This window comes from Salmo salar, chromosome 06, assembly GCF_965601325.2.
Source record: "Salmo salar chromosome 06, fSalSal1, whole genome shotgun sequence".
Taxonomy (NCBI): domain Eukaryota; kingdom Metazoa; phylum Chordata; class Actinopteri; order Salmoniformes; family Salmonidae; genus Salmo; species Salmo salar.
In genome coordinates, this window is record NC_138296.1 from 75924081 (window position 1) to 75946687 (window position 22607).

General features: G+C 44.9%; 1 protein-coding gene across 1 annotated transcript; it reads left to right on the top strand.

Moving 5' to 3' along the window:
- Positions 1 to 23: 23 nt before the first annotated feature.
- ak9 (adenylate kinase 9) lies at positions 24 to 21984 on the top strand. The gene is made up of 38 exons (XM_014205485.3): positions 24 to 174; positions 404 to 531; positions 648 to 711; positions 796 to 848; positions 935 to 1031; positions 1192 to 1304; positions 1517 to 1693; positions 1798 to 1920; positions 2125 to 2199; positions 2433 to 2534; positions 2734 to 2873; positions 3013 to 3335; positions 3486 to 3536; positions 3630 to 3671; positions 3769 to 3902; positions 4036 to 4186; positions 4303 to 4414; positions 4535 to 4620; positions 4772 to 4837; positions 4996 to 5190; positions 6897 to 7024; positions 7937 to 8140; positions 8375 to 8677; positions 8786 to 8907; positions 9048 to 9267; positions 9478 to 9546; positions 9697 to 9897; positions 10404 to 10622; positions 10798 to 11011; positions 13442 to 13643; positions 13922 to 14068; positions 14333 to 14550; positions 15363 to 15559; positions 15728 to 15897; positions 20778 to 20876; positions 20986 to 21088; positions 21236 to 21350; positions 21554 to 21984. Exons 2-38 carry the CDS (start codon positions 439 to 441, stop codon positions 21763 to 21765), a joined length of 5340 nt encoding a protein of 1779 aa, XP_014060960.2. The 5' UTR covers positions 24 to 174; positions 404 to 438; the 3' UTR covers positions 21766 to 21984.
- Positions 21985 to 22607: the final 623 nt, after the last annotated feature.

Sequence of the window (22607 nt, forward strand, 5' to 3'; positions counted from 1 at the left end):
GGTCAAAAAGGACGCGATATAAAGCGATTTAAAAGTCTGTGTACGGGCTCGGGTTACTATGGTTACGCTCGCTCAACAAAGTTTAGGTATGAGAAAATTATATGGTTAACAGGCACATAACCATGGTTAACTTGTTTTGAGTACCTAATAAAACAGATGGCAAATTATTAAATGGTAAGTTAAATGGCATTTCAAATGTAGCTAGCTAGCTTATGTCGTTGCAGTATTATTAAACCACTCACTTGCTAGGTAGTACTAGAGGTATTCAAAATTGTCTAAACTAACGTTAGCTAACAGGTTAGAGTTTGCCTATGACAGTTAGTTACAACAACCTTTTCAGCTGTTTGTCAGCTGTTTGAAATGATAACATTCTTTCATGGCTGTTTGTCATTGCATATTTCAGAGAAAGTATCATCAAATGTTCTAGAAACCCCAGTCATGAACACTTATGTTGACAACCTCATTGAGGATGAAGCTGAGATTGAGCTTCTTCTTGCCAAACCGACCTGCTTCATCATTATTGGGAAGCCAGTGAGTTATCAATATGGTTCACACACACACACACACACACACACGCACACACACACACACACACACACACACACACACACACACACACTGACCTACTGTATTGTTATTCTATACAGGGGGTTGGCAAATCTACTCTTGCCACAAAATTAGCCCAGTCCTGGAAGTGTGTCTTGATTGATGGTAAATATTCCCTATTGTTGTTCCTAATATCATGCCCTGTTCTCTTTTTCTGTATCTGAACACATCTTTATACATTAATTTCAGACACAGAATTGCTCAACCAGCACATCAATGATCAAAGAGCACAAGGAGTAGAGGTGAGTTGCCACTGTGCAGCCTCAATTTGCTGTATAGTAGCAGATTTACATGAGTGACTTTTCAACTACCCATTTTATGGTTTCAGCTTCTCGAGATTCTGAATGAAGGGAAAAGTATCTCAGAAGAGATGGTGGTCCAGCTGATTCTGGACAGGCTCAAGTCACCAGAGGTCGAGCACTACGGTAATTCAACAAATTTTGCTAGCCTAATCGACATTGCTTTCGTTGTTCCTTAATCCCTAACTACATTATACTCACTAGATTAAACACAGTGCTGCATGTTTTGTGTATGTTTGAAGTGTGTGCAGTTTCAGGAAAATGTCAGTATTGTGTTGTATGGCAGGTTATGTGCTGAGCTGCTTGCCCTCCATGTCAGAGGAGTACCTGAAGATACTGGAGCAGATTGAGTTCATCAAGAACCTGAGACTGGCGCCCGATTTCATCATAAACATCAAGGTTATCTTCTTCTCCCTTGAGTTAGTTTACTGTGCCTTGTGCTGAATTAACAAGACACAACCAAACATTTACAGCTAGTTACGCCCATTACACTACACTACACCATTGACCGTGAAATAACAGTAAAATCCTGAAACTGTCCTTGGCCTGAAGTATCCTCATTGCGTTGAACTTTTCTATCCACTTATTCTATTGAACTGTTCCATCCCCAGTGTGCGGACAGGGACCTGATCCACCGCCTGGCGGGCCAGAGGCAGCACCCCCAGACAGGCAGGGTGTTCCTCAGGGAGCAGTGGGACCCTGTGAAGAAAGAGACCACCAAGAAAAGGAATGAGACAGACGAGGATGAGGGGGAAGAGGAGGAAGGGGAGCTGGAGGAGGCAGAGGAGGTGCATGAACAGATTGATACTACCCTTATTGGAGATGTTGTTATACTCTATTCTATGTGATTTGTTTGTTTGTTTACTTAGTCGGTTGCTTATTTGTTGATCAGGTGGAGGAGCGCGAGCTGCAGAAGGACATGATTACCCAGCTGGTGCGAGCGCAGGAAAACTTCCCAGAGAACGCCTACCGCAGGGTTCTCCTGTACAAGGACACCATTCTCAGACCTCTAGAGGTGAGCGTACTGAGGCCTGAAGAGGACACACCTAAAATGGCTGCCAATTCCTGACAACAACTCCATTCACTTTGTTGACTCATCACCAAGTGTTTATCTTGATCAGTGATAGAGATGTAGTGTATTACTAGATGGACACAGTTCTCTGTTCTGATTAACTGTCATGGCTACCGACATGCTGTTTGACATGCTGTTTGTTTCCAGGACTACATGGCAGACCATGCTTCCCTGCACCTGTTTGAGCTGGATGGGAATAAAAACCCTGAGGAACTGTTCATGGTGGGATCAGAGGGGGTTCTTGGAAAGAGGGGTTCCCTTTCTGAGGGAATAAGCAACGCAACCCTTAGCCCTCTGTCAATACATTAGTCACATTGAAAACCCTTGAGTTGGCTGTAGTTTCATTATCCATTCTACAACTAACCACAGTGACTGTCCCTGTAGGTAAAGACTGACTTCTGTGTTTTAATTGCTGGTTGACGAGCTGGTTGTTTATGGTTTTGTCCCTGGTGTAGTCAGTGCTCTTCCGTCTGGAGTCCATGGCAGTGAGGAGGGTTGCTGTCCCCCTTCGGCTGCTCCAGATCGACGAGGAAGAGCTGCCTGATGAGATTGACACGGTCAGACATGCTACTGCCTCTCGCTTATGCTACTGTTTGTGTGGAAAACCCTAAACTCAGATCTATTATTGTAAGATTAGTCAATGGTCCTTGAGCAGCAAGCAATGTAGCTAGCTAGCACAATGTTAACAGGTTATGGTAGCCCAATGCTCTGGGATAGTAACTGCCATTGACTGTCTGTGCTGATGTCCTCTCTCAGGAGGAGCTGTTGCGGACCATGTCCTCCTCTAAGACAGTGGCCCCTGGGTTCAGGTGGAGGAGGAGTCGTTGGTGTAGAGCCTGCCCTGTGGCCCTGAAGGAAGGCAAGATCATCAAGGGCAAACCCGAGTTCTCTGTGGGGTGAGTGAGTGAGTGAGTGAGTGAGTGAGTGAGTGAGTGAGTGAGTGAGTGAGTGAGTGAGTGAGAGTGTGTGTGCGTGTCTCTGTTGCTTGTGTCTACACATTCCAGCCAATAACTTTCCTTCCCCGCTCCCCTTCAGGTTCATGGACAAAATCTACATCCTGTCGTCCCAGGAGGCCTTGGGGAAGTTCATGCTGAACCCGCGGCGGTACCTCCTGCCCCCCATGCCGCGGCCGCCCTGCAAGGTGTCTGTGATCGGGCCTCCATGTGCAGGCAAGAGCACGCTGTGCGCCCTACTGGCCCAGCACTACGGAGCAGAGGTGGTGGACATGGAGGTCTTGATGAAGCCAGTCATCGCCAAGGTCAAACAGGACATGTTGGAGAAGGTCAAGAGAGACTCCACCCTCATGGCTATCGAGAGGGTCAAGGTCAAGATGGAACTGGACGCCACCCACGGGTCCAGTGAGTGATGGGATGATTATGGTGATGATGATGATGATTGCATGGTGAAAAAGTGTATCAATCCTTTGCTCGGTTTCTTGTGTTGTCACCTGCAAAGCATTTATAGAATGAGCATTTAGTAAAATGTAATCAAATGTGGACTTCCTGCAGTAAACATGAGATCCAACATCAGTGAGGAGGAGTCTGATGACAATGATTCAGGTGAGTAAATCAGACTCTAACCAACAAACAGGTAGTGCTACCTAATAGACATACACATTTAGTCTAACTGGTGATTCTGATGTCATCCCACAGCGACATCCACAACCCACTCCTCGAGTGAACAGACTGAGGAAGGTGAGCAACACAACCATACAGTCCCACTACGTGTCAGTTTCTCTGTTTGACTGTCTGCTGAGGTGTCGTTTTTGTTGCTGCTGCTGCTGGGATACAGTGATGATGGAGGTGACAGAGGAGCACCCAGATGTACAGGCCATCGTGGAGGAGGCTTTAAAGGAGGTGGAGCAGGTTGTCACCCCGCCCTCTCTGGACCTGTATGCAGAGGTGCTGGAGAATCACATCAGAGAGGTTTGTCTGAAGTCAAGTCAAGTAAATTACCGTGAAGATTAAATAGTTGAACGTGTGCACAGTATCCTTCCAAATTGAAAAAGCTATGCCTCGTGGAATGGCATTGATGTTCTCTATCAAATGAGTATTCCAGATTGAGATGGCCGATGCAGACTCAGAGATCAAGAGGGGGTGGGTGCTGGACAACTTTCCCAGGAACAGGTCCCAGTTGGCCACCATTCAGGATCTCCACGATGGGATCATGCCCGATATCCTGTTCTGCCTGAAAGACAACGATGGGGAAGGTGGGAGAAACTACAACTCACAACTACAAATACTACCATAGTAATGCCTTTGTATTGTTCATCTGAAGACTACCATATTTGTAGTTCTATACAAATGTAGAATATTTCTGTTGCAGGTAGAGTAGTATTGAAGAGGATGTATGAACAGAACAGGGAGGAGGTTGACAAGGTAATCAAGATGCTTGAAGAACAGCAGAAAAAGAAGGCCCAGGAGGCTCAAGATTCCTTGTGAGTAGAGCTAAAATGGAGGGGGAATGATGTGTTGGTCCTCTGCATTGTTGGAGCCAACATGGATGGTTGGGTTAGCCAGTTTCCTCTTGCTGTATGTGTGTTTGTGACCTTCTGTAGAAACCGTATGCAGCAGGACCCAGAGGAGGATCCTAAGCCAACAGATCCTCAGGCCAAACTGGAGGCAGTGCAAGAGGAGGTGGAGGGTACTGTTCCATTTTAACTAAATGTTGTCGATCTCGATCCGCAAAAACATGACTTACTGGTATGCTTCTCACATCATGTTGCCTTCTACGATCACAGTTTTGTATACTCATATCTATCTTCAATGTATCCTCTTAATTTGCTTTGCGGAAGGCTCTGCCAAATCTGATGCAGACGATGCTGACAAAAGCCCACCTACCGTCAGCATAAAAGGTGGAGGTAAGACTGAGCAATGACCATCTGAGCAATGTGAAAACATTTGTATTGTTTTGTTTTGTGATATGATGATGATGATGATGATGATGATTATATCTCTGATGTAAAGTGCCACCTGCCCCCATCCATCTCTCTCTCGCTCTCTCTCTTTCTTTCTTCAGAGGTGACTCTGCCTGCAGTGTGGAAGAGAGGCTATCCAGACGGTCCAGAGATGAACCCATTCAAGCTGCAGCTGAAGCAGTTTGTGATGGACTGGGAGAGCATGGAGTCCTCTATCACAGGCAGCTACAATGTACTGGAGACCTCTGGCAAGAGCCCTGAGGACCTGGTTCAGGAGATGGTCTTCCACATGGAGAGTGAGTTTTCGGCTTAGGGTGTTTGTGTAGGTGGAGGGGGTGGGGGGTGGGTGGCTCAGGGTGTGTACATGTGTGTTTTTTGTGCTGGTAAAAGAGAGTATGTCAGGGTACTGAGAGTATGGCAGTGTTTGAGGTTGAGTGACTATACTGGCTTGGTCAAATAGTGTGGCAGAGGACAGAGTTATAAGGCACCTTCAGAATGTATTCATAGTCCTTGACTTATTTCACATTTTGTTGTGTTAGAGCCTGAATGCAAAATGAATTAAAAAGTATATATTCTCACCTATACGTCACATAGTTCTCACAATCACACAATACCCCATAATGACAAAGTGAAAACATGTTTTTATACATTTTTGCAAATGTATTGAAAATTAAATATCTCATTTACGTAAGTATTCAAACCGCTGAGTCAATACTTTGTAGAAACACCTTTGGCAGCGATTACAGCTGTGAGTCTTTCTGGGTAAGTATCTAATAGCTCTCCGCACCAGGATTGTGCAACATGTGCCCATTATGCTTCAAAATTCTTCAAGCTCAGTCAAATTGGGTTGTTGATCATTGCTAGACAACCATTTTCAGGTATTGCCATAGATCTTCAAGTAGATTTAAGTCAAAACTGTAACTCATCCACTCAGGAACATTCACTGTCTTCTTGGTAAGCAACACCAGTGTAGATTTGGCCTTGTATTTTAAGTTATTGTCCTGCTGAAAGTTGAATTCATCTCCCAGTGTCTGGTGGAAAGCAGACTAAACCAGGTTTCCTCAAGGATTTTTCCTGTGCTTAGCTCGATTCTGTTTATTTTTTTATACTGAAATACTCCCCAGTCCTTAATTAACGATTACAAGCATACCCATAACATGATGCAGTCACCACTATGCTTGAAAATATGGAGAGTAGTACTCAGTAATGTGTTGTATTGGATTTGCCCCCCGAATATAACATTTTGTATTCAACACAAAAAGTTCATTGCTTTGCCACATGTTTTGCAGTTTTACTTTAGTGCCTTGTTGCAAACAGGATGAATGTTTTGGAATATTTGTATTCTGTACAGCCTTCCTTCTTTTCACTCTGTTAATTAGGTTAGTATTGTGGAATAGTGTCCTTCCTCTTCAGCAACTGAGTTAGGAAAGACGCCTGCATCTTTGTAGTGACTGGCTGTATTGACACACCATCCAAAGTGTAATTAATAACCACCATGCTCAAAGGAATATTCAAATGTCTGCTTTTTTATTTTTACCCATCTTCCAATAGGTGCCCTTCTTTGCAAAACCTCCCTGGTCCTTGTGGTTGAATCTGTGTTTGAAATTCACTGCTCGACTGAGGGACCTTACAGATAATTGTATGTGTGGGGTACAGAGATGAGGTAGTCATCTCTGTTAAACACTATTATTGCTCACAGAGTAAATCCATGCAACTTATTATGTGACTTGTTAAGCAAATGCTTACTCTAACTTATTTAGGTTTGCCATAACAAAGGGGTTGAATACTTATTGACTCAAAACATTTCAGCTTTTCAATTTGTATTAATTTGTAAACATTTCTAAAAACATAATTCCACTTTGACATTATGGGGTGTTGTGTGTAGGCCAGTAACAAAAAATATAGGCTGTAACACAACAAAATGTGGAAAAAATCAAGGGGGGGTGAATACTTTCTGAAGGCACTTTAAGTACCTAATAACCTTGATGTGTGTTTTCCCAAGAGCCCTTTAAGTACGTGGGCTGGGAGCTGTCAGGAGTAGACCTGGATGAGGAGGAGGAGGATGCTCAGGCCTTGGCTGAGCTGGAGAAACCTGAGGAAGCAGAGGAAGAGGAGGAACAGGAGACAAACGTATGTCCTACATGGAGAAACCCACTAATGACGTATAGTAGTTGGCAATTTAGACCTTACACATTTCTTGTACACATTCTCCAATTAAATGCAATGTAGCTGAAAATACAATTGCTTCAGACTTCACAGTATAGGTATTCTAAATCAAATCAAATGTATTTATATAGCCCTTCTTACATCAGCTGATATCACAAAGTGCTGTACAGAAACCCAGCCTAAAACCCCAAACAGCAAGCAATGCAGGTGTAGAAGCACGGTGGCTAGGAAAAACTCCCTAGAAAGGCCAAAACCTAGGAAGACACCCAGAGAGGAACCAGGCTATGAGGGGTGGCCAGTCCTCTTCTGGCTGTGCCGGGTGGAGATTATAACAGTACATGGCCAAGATGTTCAAATGTTCATAAATGACCAGCATGGTCAAATAATAATAATCATAGTAGTTGTCGAGGGTGCAACAAGTCAGTAACACAAGAGTAAGTGTCAGTTGGCTTTTTCATAGCCGATCTTTGAGAGTATCTCTACTGCTCCTGCTGTCTCTAGAGAGTTGAAAACAGCAGGTCTGGGACAGGTAGCACGTCCGGTGAACAGGTCAGGGTTCCAGCAGGTCTGGGACAGCAGGTCTGGGACAGGTACACGTCCGGTGAACAGGTCAGGGTTCCATAGCCGCAGGCACAACAGTTGGAACTGGAGCAGCAGCACGGCCAGGTGAACTGGGGACAGCAAGGAGTCATCAAGCCAGGTAGTCCTGAGGCATGGTCCTAGGGCTCAGGTCCTCCGAGAGAGAGAAAGAAAGAGAGAATTAGAGAGAGCATATTCTAACCAAAAACATCCCGTCCATGTCTGTTTACCATCATCCCATACTGCTGTTTTTCTGTAACATTTTAAAGACATACCCTCTCTCCCTGCTGTATCCAGGAGGAGGCAGCGTCTAAGAGGGTGATGGGGGACACCCAACACTTCTGTCCCGTGTCCCTGAAAGAGAACGGGGCACTGATCCCATGTCTGGATGAATATGCTGCCAAGTACAGAGAGAAAGCCTACTACTTCTCTACTACTGAGGCCAGGGACCGCTTCTTACTGAGCCCCGAGACATACGTCTCACACACACAGCTATTGCAGGTGGGGGAGGGAGGGAGGGAGGGGGGAGGGAGGGAGGGGGAGGGGGAGGGGAAGAGTGACAGAGAGAAACAGTGAGGAAGTAAGAGCTACTGGATAACGTTGAACAATTGAATCTATGAATGTCTGAAATGACCAAATAGCTAAGACAAGTGAATCCATGATAAAATAATGATTCCACTTGACCCCCATATTCTATCCCTCTTCCTCTCTACCTCCCCTTCGTCCCCATCCCAGGCTCCAGCTCTGAGAGTCTTCCTGCTGGGTACGAGGGGCTCTGATAAGACCACCCACGGGAAATGGCTGGCGGAGCAACTGGGGGTTTTTCACATCCAGTTCAGGGAGTGCCTGCAGGAGCTGATCCTGGGGAAGACCCAGGCCCGCGTGCCCTACTCTGATGAGGTGGAGCCCCCTGAGGAGCCCCCTGAGGACCTGGAAGCCCTTCTGCTGCAGGCACAGGGAGGGGCAGCAGTGCCCTCTATGGACGAGGAGGAAAAACACAGTGGGAAGGACAGCCCAGAGGAAGCCCCAGCAGCAGAGGTAAAGGATATGATACTGTCACATATCACAGTTGTTATGGTGCAGTATTGCAGCTTGTTCCCCAGGGATTGAATGGTGGGCTATCTGTGTTGCTGTGTATGTTGCTAGCAGGAGGTGGGGCTGAGTGACGAGGAGGAGGCAATTAAGTCCTATCTGTTTGATGGAGAGCCTCTGCCTCAGGAGATCATGGAGATGATGCTGCCACAGTTCTGGGACCAGGAGCCATACAAGTACCAAGACATTTCCCTAACACACACACACACACACACACACACACACACACACACAGACTCATCTTGACACACAAGGCACTCTCGCCCACTGACTTCCCATCTTGACTGATTTGCTGCACCCCCCTTCCCTACTCCAGATCGAAAGGGTTCATCCTGGAGGGTTTCCCCCAGAACCCTGAGGACGTGTCCTTCATGGTGGAGCGCCGGCTGTTCCCGGACGCAGCCGTGGTCATGACGGTGGACGTGAGAGATGTCGTGCGGCGCCTGCTGCCCCCCCGCCTAGCCAGCTGGAGAGAACGCCGTGACCGCAGGAGAGAACAGCTGAGACAAGTCAGGGAGCTACGCCACAAACTACGGGTGAGAGGAGAGCAGGGCAGAGGACTAGGGCTTCAGAACAGGGAGCCAAGTGAAGGTGCAGAAAGTAGAGAGGCTCAATGCTCAAGGCAGGTGTTAGAGGTCATGTTAACACACTCTCACTATTTTCCCCCCCTCCTCTCTATCCTTCTCCAAACCCCCTCCTCTCATATATATATATCCCACACCATCTATCTCTTTCTGTTGATGCAGGAGGAGGCCATCACCCGGAGGAGGGCTGAGCTCATGGCAGAGCATGCCTCAAAGCAACCAGCTGCAAAGGTAGTCCTTCTTTGTCACAAGCACAGATGCTGTGACTCTTTGAGGCTGATATGGGTCTATGCTATATTAGTTTGGGAAGAGTTTATGATTAGACACTGATAGGTAGGGACTGTCATCCACTGTTCCTTACAGTCTCTCTCTGTGTGCCAGGTGAAGGATGAGGAGGATGAGGAGTTTGATGAGGAAGAGGAGGGGATGGAGGAGATCGAAGCCATGCTGATTGAGGAGTTTACTCTGGATGAGGAGGATGATGGGGAGGATGAGGAGACAGAAGCGGCTGCTGAGGAGAGGCTGGAGATGGAGATCGGGGAACGCTTCGAAACAGACGACGCCAACTTTACTAGGATGATGGTACAGAGACACACATACTGTCCAGCTATGAACAGGCCTTAATATAGTTAGAGGCATTATAATAATAATACATTTGTAACCCAAAGTGCCATTATAAATCCAATCACATTTTATTTGTCACATGCTTCGTAAACAACAGGTGAAATGCTTACTTATGGGCCCTTCCCAACAATGCAGAGAGAAAATGTGAAAAATAATAACACAAGGAATAAATACACAATGAGTAACGATAACTTGGCTATATACATGGGGTATCAGTACAGAGTACAAAAGACAAGGTATAATTTAGTTCAATTACAAAAGCATAAAAATAATAACTGTGACTTCATCTTATCAATTAGAGAAGGTTAGCCTCCATAACTGAAGACATACTTTTTCCTCCTCGCCTTCCATTTATGTCACCCTGCACATTTTCTTTAAATAATTGTCTGACTCTCCCACAGACCCCCTCCCCCCCATCTTAGTATGTGATTATTTACTTGCATGTTTGTTTGTTTGTTGTTCAGGATCTCCTGGATGAAAACCAGATCCCTAAGCTGACCATCAACGGTGGCCGTAAGCCCAGGATCGTGCGCTACCAGCTGCTTCAGAAGGTTCAGCCTCTGGTGACCAACAGGGAGGCCCACTTCCACAAATGCCAGCCCATCAGCTATACCCTGGCCCGCAAGCTGCTCTGCTACTCCTTTAAGTATAACAGCTTCTTCGGCTGCTGGGACCCAGTCAAGGTCAGTATAAACCGGGACATACCCACACTCTCTCTATTCAAATCCCAATCCATTTAATTCAGTGGATGTGGACTTCTTCATAGTGTGATAAATGTTTTTATCTTCTACTAACTTTCTGTTTATCCCTGTATGTTGTGATGTGACTGATAGCAGATCCCACGTGTTCCTCTTTTAGTACACAGAGGGAGACCTGATCCAGCCAGTGCAGGGTCCCCTGAACACATCCTACCCCGTGCTCTTCCACCAGTTCATCTACTTCTTCGCCTCCAAGGAGACGAGGAACACCTTCATCCTCAACCCCATCAAGTACCTGAAGCAGCCCAAACCCAACCCCTCGCTTCCCATCAAACTGGTCATCATCGGACCCCCCAAGTCAGGCAAAACCACAGGTCAGAATTCACAACACATAGAGGCATATTACACAAGTTCTCATCCAGTGGTGGAAAAAGTAACCAATTGTCATACTTGAGTAAAAGTTAAGATACCTTGATAGAAAATGACTAAAGTAAAAGTGAAAGTCACCCAGTAAAATACTACTTGAGTAAAAGTCTAAAATATTTGGTTTTAAATATATACTGCTCAAAAAAATAAAGGGAACACAAACAACACATCCTAGATCTGAATGAAAGAAATAATCTTATTAAATACTTTTTTCTTTACATAGTTGAATGTGCTGACAACAAAATCACACAAAAATAATCAATGGAAATCCAATTTATCAACCCATGGAGGTCTGGATTTGGAGTCACACTCAAAATTAAAGTGGAAAACCACACTACAGGCTGATCCAACTTTGATGTAATGTCCTTAAAACAAGTCAAAATGAGGCTCAGTAGTGTGTGTGGCCTCCACGTGCCCGTATGACCTCCCTACAACGCCTGGGCATGCTCCTGATGAGGTGGCGGATGGTCTCCTGAGGGATCTCCTCCCAGACCTGGACTAAAGCATCCGCCAACTCCTGGACAGTCTGTGGTGCAACGTGGCGTTGGTGGATGAAGCGAGACATGATGTCCCAGATGTGCTCAATTGGATTCAGGTCTGGGGAACGAGCGGGCCAGTCCATAGCATCAATGCCTTCTTCTTGCAGGAACTGCTGACACACTCCAGCCACATGAGGTCTAACATTGTCTTGCATTAGGAGGAACCCAGGGCCAACCGCACCAGCATATGGTCTCACAAGGGGTCTGAGGATCTCATCTCGGTACCTAATGGCAGTCAGGCTACCTCTGGCGAGCACATGGAGGGCTGTGTGGCCCCCCAAAGAAATGCCACCCCACACCATGACTGACCCACCGCCAAACCGGTCATACTGGAGGATGTTGCAGGCAGCAGAACGTTCTCCACGGCGTCTCCAGACTCTGTCACGTCTGTCACGTGCTCAGTGTGAACCTGCTTTCATCTGTGAAGAGCACAGGGTGCCAGTGGCGAATTTGCCAATCTTGGTGTCCTCTGGCAAATGCCAAACGTCCTGCACGGTGTTGGGCTGTAAGCACAACCCCCACATGTGGACGTCGGGCCCTCATACCACCCTCACGGAGTCTGTTTCTGACCGTTTGAGCAGACATGCACATTTGTGGCCTGCTGGAGGTCATTTTGCAGGGCTCTGGCAGTGCTCCTCCTGCTCCTCCTTGCACAAAGGTGGAGGTAGCGGTCCTGCTGCTGGGTTGTTGCCCTCCTACGGCCTCCTCCACGTCTCCTGGTAGCGCTTCCATGCTCTGGACACTACACTGACAGACACAGCATACCTTCTTGCCACAGCTCGCATTGATGTGCCATCCTGGATGAGCTGCACTACCTTAGCCACTTGTGTGGGTTGTAGACTCCGTCTCATGCTACCACTAGAGTGAAAGCACCGCCACCATTCAAAAGTGACCAAAACATCAGCCAGGAAGCATAGGAACTGAGAAGTGGTCTGTGGTTACCACCTGCAGAACCACTCCTTTATTGGGGGTGTCTTGCTAATTGCCTATAATTTCCACCTGTTGTCTATTCCATTTGCACAACAGCATGTGAAATTTATTGTCAATCAGTGTTGCTTCCTAAGTGAACAGTTTGATTTCACAGAAGTGTGATTGACTTGGAGTTACATTGTGTTGTTTAAGTGTTCCCTTTATTTTTTTGAGCAGTGTACTTAAGTATCAAAAGTAAATGTAATTTCTAAAATAAATGTAAGTATCAAAAGTAAAAGTACAAATCATTTAAAATTTCTTATATTAAACAAACCTGACGGCATAATTTTCTAGTTTTTTTTTTTTAAATGTATGGATAGCCAGGGGCACGCTCCAACACTCAGACATCATTTACAAATGAAGCATGTGTTTAGTGAGTCTGCCAGATCAGGGGCAGTAGGGATGACCAGGGATGTTCTCTTGATAACTGTGTGAATTAGGCAATTTTCCTGTCCTGCTAAGCATTCAAAATGTAATGAGTACTTTTTGGTGTCAGGGAAAATAATTTTCTTTAGGAATGAAGTGAAGTAAAAATTTAAAAAAATATAAATAGTAAAGTACAGTACAGATACCCCAAAAAACGACTTAAGTACTTTACACCACTGTTCTCATCACAAATTTAGCTCTGTGGTAAGTGAATGTAATTCACTTTTTGTAAGGATTGTTTGCAATATGTTTATTTGATTCTTAAACTCCTCCTCTATGAATGCACTAAAACTCACTTTACTGTAACTTGTCAAACAATGCATTAGGATTTGATTCTCTTTAACACCAACTTAGATTTAAGACCATCTCAGGCCAGTTCTGCCAATCCAGCTGTACATTAGCTCACCCAAACAGAGTACACACCCTTATCTATGTGTTGTGCAGTGGCGAGGATGTTTGCCCATGAGTACAGCCTGACTCGTCTGTCCATTGGGGACGTGATGCGGACTGTGCTGGCCAGCCAGGGTAGGACAGAGCTGGCCATCCAGATGATGAAGCACCTCTCCCAGGGTCACACCTTGCCAGATGAATTGGCTATCCAGTGTCTGGAGGTAGCCCTCATGAGCCTGGTCTGCAGCACCAGAGGGTAAGGCCGCTAACCTTGGCTGAAATAGAGGCAGTGTTCAATTTCCCCCTTTCTAATGTCTGGCTTCATTCTGAATGATGTCATAAAATGTTAAAAGTCAGTAAGTCCCAGTGAGACGGTAATTTGGTGATCCATGCAGACCAATCAAAAGCTGTAAAAAGGTTGTATTGAACAGACCAAAAGCAACATTTCATTGTATGCCAACCAGAAGGTTGACTAGGCTATTCATTCTATTTCCATGACATATTCTATTGACTGTATTTTCTTCCCTATCTCAGGTACGTGTTGGATGGCTTCCCTATGACGCGTAAGCAGGCTGATTTGATGGAGGCTCGAAGCATTATCCCAGTGCTTGTGGTGGAGCTGCAGCTGGACACCGTGGAGGTGCTAAAGAGAGGCCTCAGTGACAAGATAAAACCCAACAGGTCAGAGGGGTGGCACTAGATGGCCCTACCAGAGAGGACAAAACTGTTGTGTACTGTACATCCAGCTATATGCATCATTCTCAAATGAATGGGAAAGTTCGGCACATCCTGAAATTAATAAACTTTAACAGTGTCTATGCTTCCCATTCATTTAAGATTTAGGGCATGTAGCTGCATCTACGCAACAGATGACCTGGGACATGGATTCATCTTGTTATCATTTTGGCGTAAACTGTCACTTAATTATCCCCCCTCCCCTGGCAGGCCCCACCTGATGCATGACAGCCCCCAGATCCTGAACATCCGTAACTCTAATTTCAAGCGTGAGGTGGAGGCGGTGAGGCAGCACTACCAGCAGCAGTACCAGAACTGGGTCTCTGTGGATGGACACAAGTCCAAGTGGTGGGTCTGGAACAGAATCCTGGATGAGGCCCGCATGAGCATGAGACACATCCACACCTACCTGGAGAAAATACGCACCGGTAATATATGCAGTCTAGAGAGAAAATAGAAAAAAAGCCTGTTCACTTTGGTAATTATGTTCCATAAATTATGCACGAAAAGCTTATTTCTTTCAAATTCTGTGCACATATTTGTTTACATCCCTGTTAGTGAGCATTTTGCCTTTGCCAAGGTAAAAATCTACCTGACAGATGTGGCATATCAAGAAGCTGATTAAACAGCATGATCATTACACAGGTGCACCTTGTGCTGGGGACAATAAATGGTCACTCTAAAATGTGCAGTTTAGCCACACAACACAGTGCCACAGAGTTTTGAGGGAGCATGAAATTGGCATGCTGACTGGCAACACCAGAGCTGTTGCCTGAGAATTGAATGTTAATTTATCTACCATGAGCCACCTTCAAACTTGTTTTAGACAATTTGGCAGTATGTCCAATCAGCCTCACAACCACAGACCACGTGTATAGCGTTGTGTGGGTGAGCTGTTTGCTGATGTCAACGTTGTTAACAGAGTGGCCCATGGTGCCGGTAGAGTTATGGTATGGGCAGGCATAAGCTAAGGACAACAAACACAATTGCATTTTATCAATGTCAGTTTGAATGCACATAATTACTGTGATGAGATCCTGAGGCCCATTGTGAGGCCCTTGTCTTTTAAGGTATCTGTGACCAACAGATGCATTTCTGTATTCCCAGTCAGGCCATAATCTATGGATTTCACATAATACATTTATTTCCTCATATGGACTGTAACTCAGTAAAATCTTTGAAATAATTTATATTTTTGTTCAGCAGCAATCTCATATGTCTTTGACCCTGGCCCCTACAGGCCATGCAGCTAGCATCGACAGGCTGTGCATCACACCAAAGGAGCTAAAGTCTCGGCTGGGTGAGTTTAGCTATTACTGCCCTGTCAGCCTCGCCCTCCATCTCCACCTGGTGGACTGTTCTCTCACTACATCTCTGGAGCTGGCAGCTGAGTTCAGGGGACACTATTACAAGATGTGCTCTCGGGAGTACCTGGAGGTGGGTCTCATACCTGGTGACAGTCATCAATGATTTGGTGACTTACCTGCATATGTGTGTAAAGTGCTCTTTGAGATCTGTTGTTAAAAAGGTCAACGTATATTATTACATCACAGGAACTATTAACAGAGGTAAAATGATTTTGCCTTGTACCCCTATCTACAAAAGCTCTTCCTTGAGACTCCAGAACAGTTTGTGATCCCGGGCTGCCCCCACGCTCTCCCCCCTCCCCACATGTTGCCCAAGAAGCTGACGGCCGGCCAGGTGAAAGCCAGGTTCCCCAAGCAGGTGGAGATGAAGGGCTACTGCCCCGTCACCTACCTGGATGGGAGGCAGAGGTACCCAACACACTGGCTTTACTCCTATCTATTCATTATAGTACCAGTCTTCTTCAATGCTGGCACAGGGGTGCATGGGTTCTCTGTAGGTCTCTGGGTTTTTAAGAGGTCTCAAGTTTGGAATATGCCAGTAATTAGGTACAGTTGAAGTCGGAAGTTTCCATACACTTTAGCCAAATACATTTAAAAACTAAGTTTCTCACAATTCCTGACATTTAATCCTAGTAGAAATTCCCTGTCTTAGGTCAGTTAGGATCACCACTTTATTTTAAGAATGTGAAATGTCAGAATAATAGTAGAGAGAATGATTTATTTCAGCTTTTATTTCTTTCATCACACAATGGGTCAGAAGTTTACATACACTCAATTAGTATTTGGTAGCATTGCCTTTAAATTGTTTAACATGGGTCAAACGTTTTGGGTAGCCTTCCACAAGCTTCCAACAATAAGTTGGGTGAATTTTGGCCCATTCCTCCTGACAGAGCTGGTGTAACTGAGTCAGGTGTGTCGGCCTCCTTGCTCACACACGCTTTTTCAGTTCTGCCCACAAATCTTCTATGGGATTGAGGTTAGCGCTTTGTGATGGCCACTCCAATACCTTGACTTTGTGGTCCTAAGCCATTTTCCACAACTTTGGAAGTATGCTTGGGGTCATTGTCCATTTGGAAGACCTATTTGCGACCAAGCTTTAACTTCCTGACTGATGTCTTGAGATGTTGCTTCAATATATCCACATCATTTTCCTACCTCATGATGCCATCTATTTTGTGAGGTGCACCAGTCCCTCCTGCAGCAAAGCACCTCCACAACATGGTGCTACCACCACCGTGCTTCACGGTTGGGATGGTGTTCTTCAGCTTGCAAGCCTCCCCCTTTTTCCTCCAAACATAACGATGGTCATTATGACCAAACAGTTCTATTTTTGTTTCATCAGACCAGAGGACATTTCTACAAAAAGTACGATCTTTGTCCCCATGTGCAGTTGCAAACCGTTGTCTGGCTTTTTTATGGCGGTTTTGGAGCAGTGGTTTCTTCCTTGCTGAACGGCCTTTCAGGTTATGTCGATATAGGACTCGTTTTACTGTGGATATGGATACTTCTGTACCCGTTTCCTCCAGCATCTTCACAAGGCACTTTGCTGTTGTTCTGGGATTGATTTGCACTTTTCACACCAAAGTACGTTCATCTCTAGGAGACAGAATGTGTCTCCTTCCTGAGCGGTGTGACGGCTGCGTGGCCCCATGGTGTTTATACTTGCATACTATTGTTTGTACAGATGAACATGGTACCTTCAGGCATTTGGAAATTGCTCCCAAGGATGAACCAGACTTGTGGAGGTCTACAATTTTTTTCTGAGGTCTTGGCTGATTTCTTTTGATTTTCCCATGATGTCAAGCAAAGAGGCACCGAGTTGGAAGGTAGGCCTTGAAATACATCCACAGGTACACCTCCAATTGACTCAAATGATGTCAATTAGCCTATCAGAAGCTTCTAAAGCCATGACATAATTTTCTGGAATTTTCCAAGCTGTTTAAAGACACAGTCAACTCAGTGCATGTTAACATTAGAAGCCTCCTCCCTAAGTTTGTTTTATTCACTGCTTTAGCACACTCCGCCAACTCGGATGTCTTAGCCGTGTCTTAATCCTGGCTTAGGAAGGCCACCTAAAATCCTGAAATTTCCATCCCTAACTATAACATTTTCCGACAAGATAGAACTGCCAAAGGGGGAGGAGTTGCAATCTACTGCAGAGATAGCCTGCAGAGTTCTGTCATACTATCCAGTTCTGTGCCCAAACAATTCGAGCTTCTTCTTTTAAAATCAACTTTTCCAGAAACAAGTCTTTCACCGTTGCCGCTTGATATAGACCCCAGCTGTGCCCTGGACACCTTATGTGAATTGATTGCCACCATCCATCTTCAGAGTTCGTACTGTTAGGTGACCTAAACTGGGACTTGCTTAACACCCCGGCCGTCCTACAATCTAAACTAGATGCCCTCAATCTCACACAAATTATCAAGGAACCTACCAGGTACAACCCAAAATCCTTAACCATGGGCACCCTCTTAGATATCATCCTGACCAACTTGCCCTCTAAATACATCTCTGCTGTCTTCAACCAGGATCTCAGCGATCACTGCCTGCGTGTGTAATGGGTCCGCGGTCAAACGACCACCCCTCATCACTGTCAAACGCTCCCTAAAACACTTCAGCGAGCAGGCCTTTCTAACCGACCTGGCCCAGGTATCCTGGAAGGATATTGACCTCATCCCGTCAGTAGAGGATGTCTGTTTGCTCTTTAAAAGTGCTTTCCTCTCCATCTTAAATAAGCATGCCCCATTCAAAATATTTAGAACTAAGAACAGCACTTGGTTCACTCCAGACTTGACTGCCCTTGACCAGCACAAAAACATCCTGTGGCATTCTGCATTAACATCAAATAGCCCCCGCGATATGCAGCTCTTCAGGGAAGTCAGGAACCAATATACTCAATCAGTTAGGAAAGCTAAGGCTAGCTTTTTCAAACAGAAATTTCCTTTCTGTAGCACGAATTCCAAAAAGTTTTGGGACAATGTAAAGTCCATGGAGAATAAGAGCACCTCCTCCCAGCTGCCCACTGCACTGAGGACAGGAAACACTGTCACCACCGATAAATCTACGATAATCGATCATTTCAATAAGCATTTTTCCACAGCTGGCCATGCTTTCCACCTGCCTACCCCTACCCTGGCCAACACCTCAGCACCCCCTGCAGCAACTTGCCCAAATAGCTGATGTTCTGAAAGAGTTGCAAAATATTTATCCTACAAATCAGCCGGGCTAGACAATCTGGACCCTCTCTTTCTAAATTATCCGCCGAAATTGTTGCAACTCCTATTACTAGCCTATTCAACCTCTCTTTCTTATGGTCTTAGATCCCCAAAGATTGGAAAGCTGCGGCGGTCATCCCCCTCTTCAAAGGGGAGACACCTTAGACCCAAACTATTATAGACCTATATCCATCCTGCCCTGCCTTTCTAAAATCTTCGAAATCCAAAGTTAATAAACAGATCACCGACCATTTTGAATACCACCGTACATTCTCCACTATGCAATCTGGTTTCCGAGCTGGTCATAGGTGCACCTCAGCCACGCTCAAGGTCCTAAACGATATCATAACCGCCATCGATAAAAGACAGTAGTGTGCAGCCGTCTTCATCGACCTGGCCAAGGCTTTTGACTCTGTCAATCATCGTATTCTTAAATCGGCAGACTTAATAGCCTTGGCTTCTCAAATGACTGCCTCGCCTGGTTCACCAACTACTTCTCAGATAGAGTTCAGTGTATCAAATCAGAGGGCCTGTTGTCCAGACCTCTGGCAATATCTATGGGGGTGCCACAGGGCTCAATTGTCAGGCCAACTCTTTTCTCTGTAAATATCAATGATATCGCTCTTGCTGCTGGTGATTCTCTGATCCACCTCTACGTAGACGACACCATTCTGTATACATCTGGCCCTTCTTTGGACACTGTGCTAACAAACCTCCAAACAAGCTTCAACGCCATACAACACTCCTTCCGTGGCCTTAAACTGCTTTTAAATGCTAGAAAAACTAAGTGCATGCTCTTCAACCGATTGCTGCCCGCACCCCAGTATCTCTTCTTGCACATCATCATCTGCACATATATCACTCCAGTATTAATGCTAAATTGTAATTATTTTCACCTCTATGGCCTATTTATTGCCTACCCCCTCCCTACATTTGCACACACTGTACATAGATCTTTCTATTTTTCTTTTCTGTTATTGACTGTACATTTGTTTCTGTGTAACTCTGTGTTGTTGTTTTTGTCACACTGCAATGCTTTATCTTGGCCAGGTCGCAGTTGTAAATGAGAACTTGTTCTCAACTGGCCTACCTGGTTAAATAAAGGTCAAATCAAATTTTAAAAATGTAAACTTCTGACCCACTGGAATTGTGATACAGTGAATTATAAGTGAAATAATCTGTCTGTAAACAATTGTTGGAAAAATTACTTGTGCACAAAGTAGTTGCCAAAACTGTAGTTTGTTAACAAGAAATTTGTGGAGTGGTTGAAAAACGAGTTTTAATGACTCCAACCTAAGTGTATGTAAACTTCTGACTTCAACTCTATATATTAAGTTATTTAAATGTATAAGGCTATAGAAATGTAATTAAAAGTTTAACGGATTACATTTTTCGAAAAGTGAGGCGATTGAGCTAACAAAAAAAACAAAAAAAGTTGACCTTCTTAATATACTATAGTGACCTTAGTTCAACACCCAACAACCTATAAGATATTTTAACCTCTTAGAGAGAATATAAGATGCATAGTTCAGCAATTTCTGATTTATTATAATAAAAATGTTTATGACAAAAGCAAAGAGGGGAATTCGTTATACATTTAAATACATTTGTTTGGCCTTAGGTATTTAAAAACTTGATCAAAGCAAACTTGCTCTCACGGACCTGTTGTGATTGTGTCATGGTTCTTCCTTGCACCAGAAGGTGGCAGAGACCGCAATAGAGACTTTTATTGGATGATTGCGTCTCTGTTAAAAGGTGTTTTCTGTGGTCCTTTGCAAAAGCTTGAATTGTTTACCGTGTGCGTTCGTTTCCTGAGTTTGAGACTTAGTGTTTGTTTTTTCAAGTGTATTGTGATCCTGCGTCTACCGGTTCTCAGTAAAGTATTATTTATCCTTAACCACTAATTCCTCATCTGGTCTCTTCTCTGCACCTGGGTCCAAACTTACAACGTCACAGATTGATGCTCTCATCTTACCTCCCAGACAGGCTGCTTGCTATAGGCTCTCAGTTGATTCCGTTTCATGTTAGTGCCTTTGAGATGTATTGATTTTAGTTTGAAACTCTCCTCAGGTATGAGGCCCTTGTTCGTGGAAGCGTGGAGTACTCTGTGGAATATCGGGAAAAAATCTACATTTTCGAGAACGAACAGAAACAGGACAGGTTTCTGAGGTCAGTAATAGACTGATGCAATGAACCTGGTGTGATCTCAAACTATCAATTTGAATATTGTTAGGTAACCCAAATCAGTTCTCTTCCAACTCCTTGCTCCTCCTCTCAGGTTACCTGAGACCTATTGGAACCAGAAGCTGCCCGACAAGCTGCCTCCTATGAGTGAGCCTGTGCAGCTCACCTCCCTGCCCATGCTAGGCTACATGGAACAGGTGAGACTGAGGCTCAAACACACCGGGAGGCACTCTGGATGTAATTACTGGAAGGACTTAATCTGAATAAAAATAGTTGAAGTGTGTTTACACTACAGTGCATGTGACATACTGTATGTTGACCAGAGGTTGTGTGTTCCATATCAGGGCGTGGCAAGATCTATCATTAAAGCTCTGACGGCCGTCGGTTGTCTCAAACCAAAGTTCCCCTACCTCAGTCCGAAGAGATCGGCACTCCATTATCTGGCCTTTTATTTAAAAGGTATGTAAAAATCCTTGAGATGAGCCTTAGGGCTCTTCACACACCCAAGTTTGTCATCACCATAATGTCACATGGTCCCTGGTCATGCTATCTTTGCAGTGCATTGGTCTTGGATTATAATTTGACTCTGCATTATCTTGCTTGTCCATTCTTTCATCCTGTGCTCCCTCCCTATTCCCTCCATCCCTCTCTCCGTTCCTCAGCCTTCAACCCCAGGAACTCGGACTACATCCGCCAGAAGTACAAAAAGAAGCTGGCGTCATTTGAGGAGAATTGTGAGCTTATCTCCTACCTGGGCTCCACTATGACCAAGAAGTACAGAGCTCCTCAGGAGCAGCCCATAGACTTTGAATTTAAGCTGCACAGGTTTCTGGCATTTGGAGAGTCCACGGGGGCTGCTGCTGGGGTGCTATAGTACCTCATGAATTGTGAAATATTGTTCACTGAAATGATGAGCCGGGTGCATTGTACTGTTGATATATTAAAGGATGACATTAGAATTGCAGTCCTTTTAAACTGCTATTAACATTTCTAAATGTTTCTTATTATTTAACCAAATGCATTTTGTTAGTTCACCATTTGTAAGTCAGTGAGGTTTTCTTCGTACATATTAAAAACCCAGTACAGTCAGAAATGTGATTTTCCTGTGATGTATATATTTCCACACTGTTGAAATAATAATGTGAACATGATATTGCCCTTTTAGTGTAAGAGCTGTTTGAAAAGACTGCCTCAAATTTCAGCCTGTTTGGTGGGATGGAGTTTGGGCCTGCCTGGTAACATCATGAGGCTGTCAATGTGTGAAGAGGGCTTGCAGTTGCTTCACAAATCACCTAGCAACCGCACCAAGCGCCATGTAAGGAAGTCCTTTTGGAAGTCCACCAAAAACTCTGAAATCTTCATCCCTAACTACGTTTTCAGACAAGATAGAACGGCCAAAGGGGGCGGTGTTGCAATCTACTGCAGAGATAGCCTGCAGAGTTCTGTCCTATCCAGGTCTGTACCCAAACAATTTGAACTTCTACTTTTAAAAATCCATCTCTCTAAAAACAAGTCTCTCACCGTTGCCGCCTGCTATAGACCACCCTCGGCCCCCAGCTGTGCTCTGGACACCATATGTGAACTGATTGCCCCCCATCTATCTTCAGAGCTCGTGCTAATAGGTGAGCTAAACTGGGACATGCTTAACACCCCAGCCATCCTACAATCCAAGCTTGACGCCCTCAATCTCACACAAATTATTAATGAACCCACCAG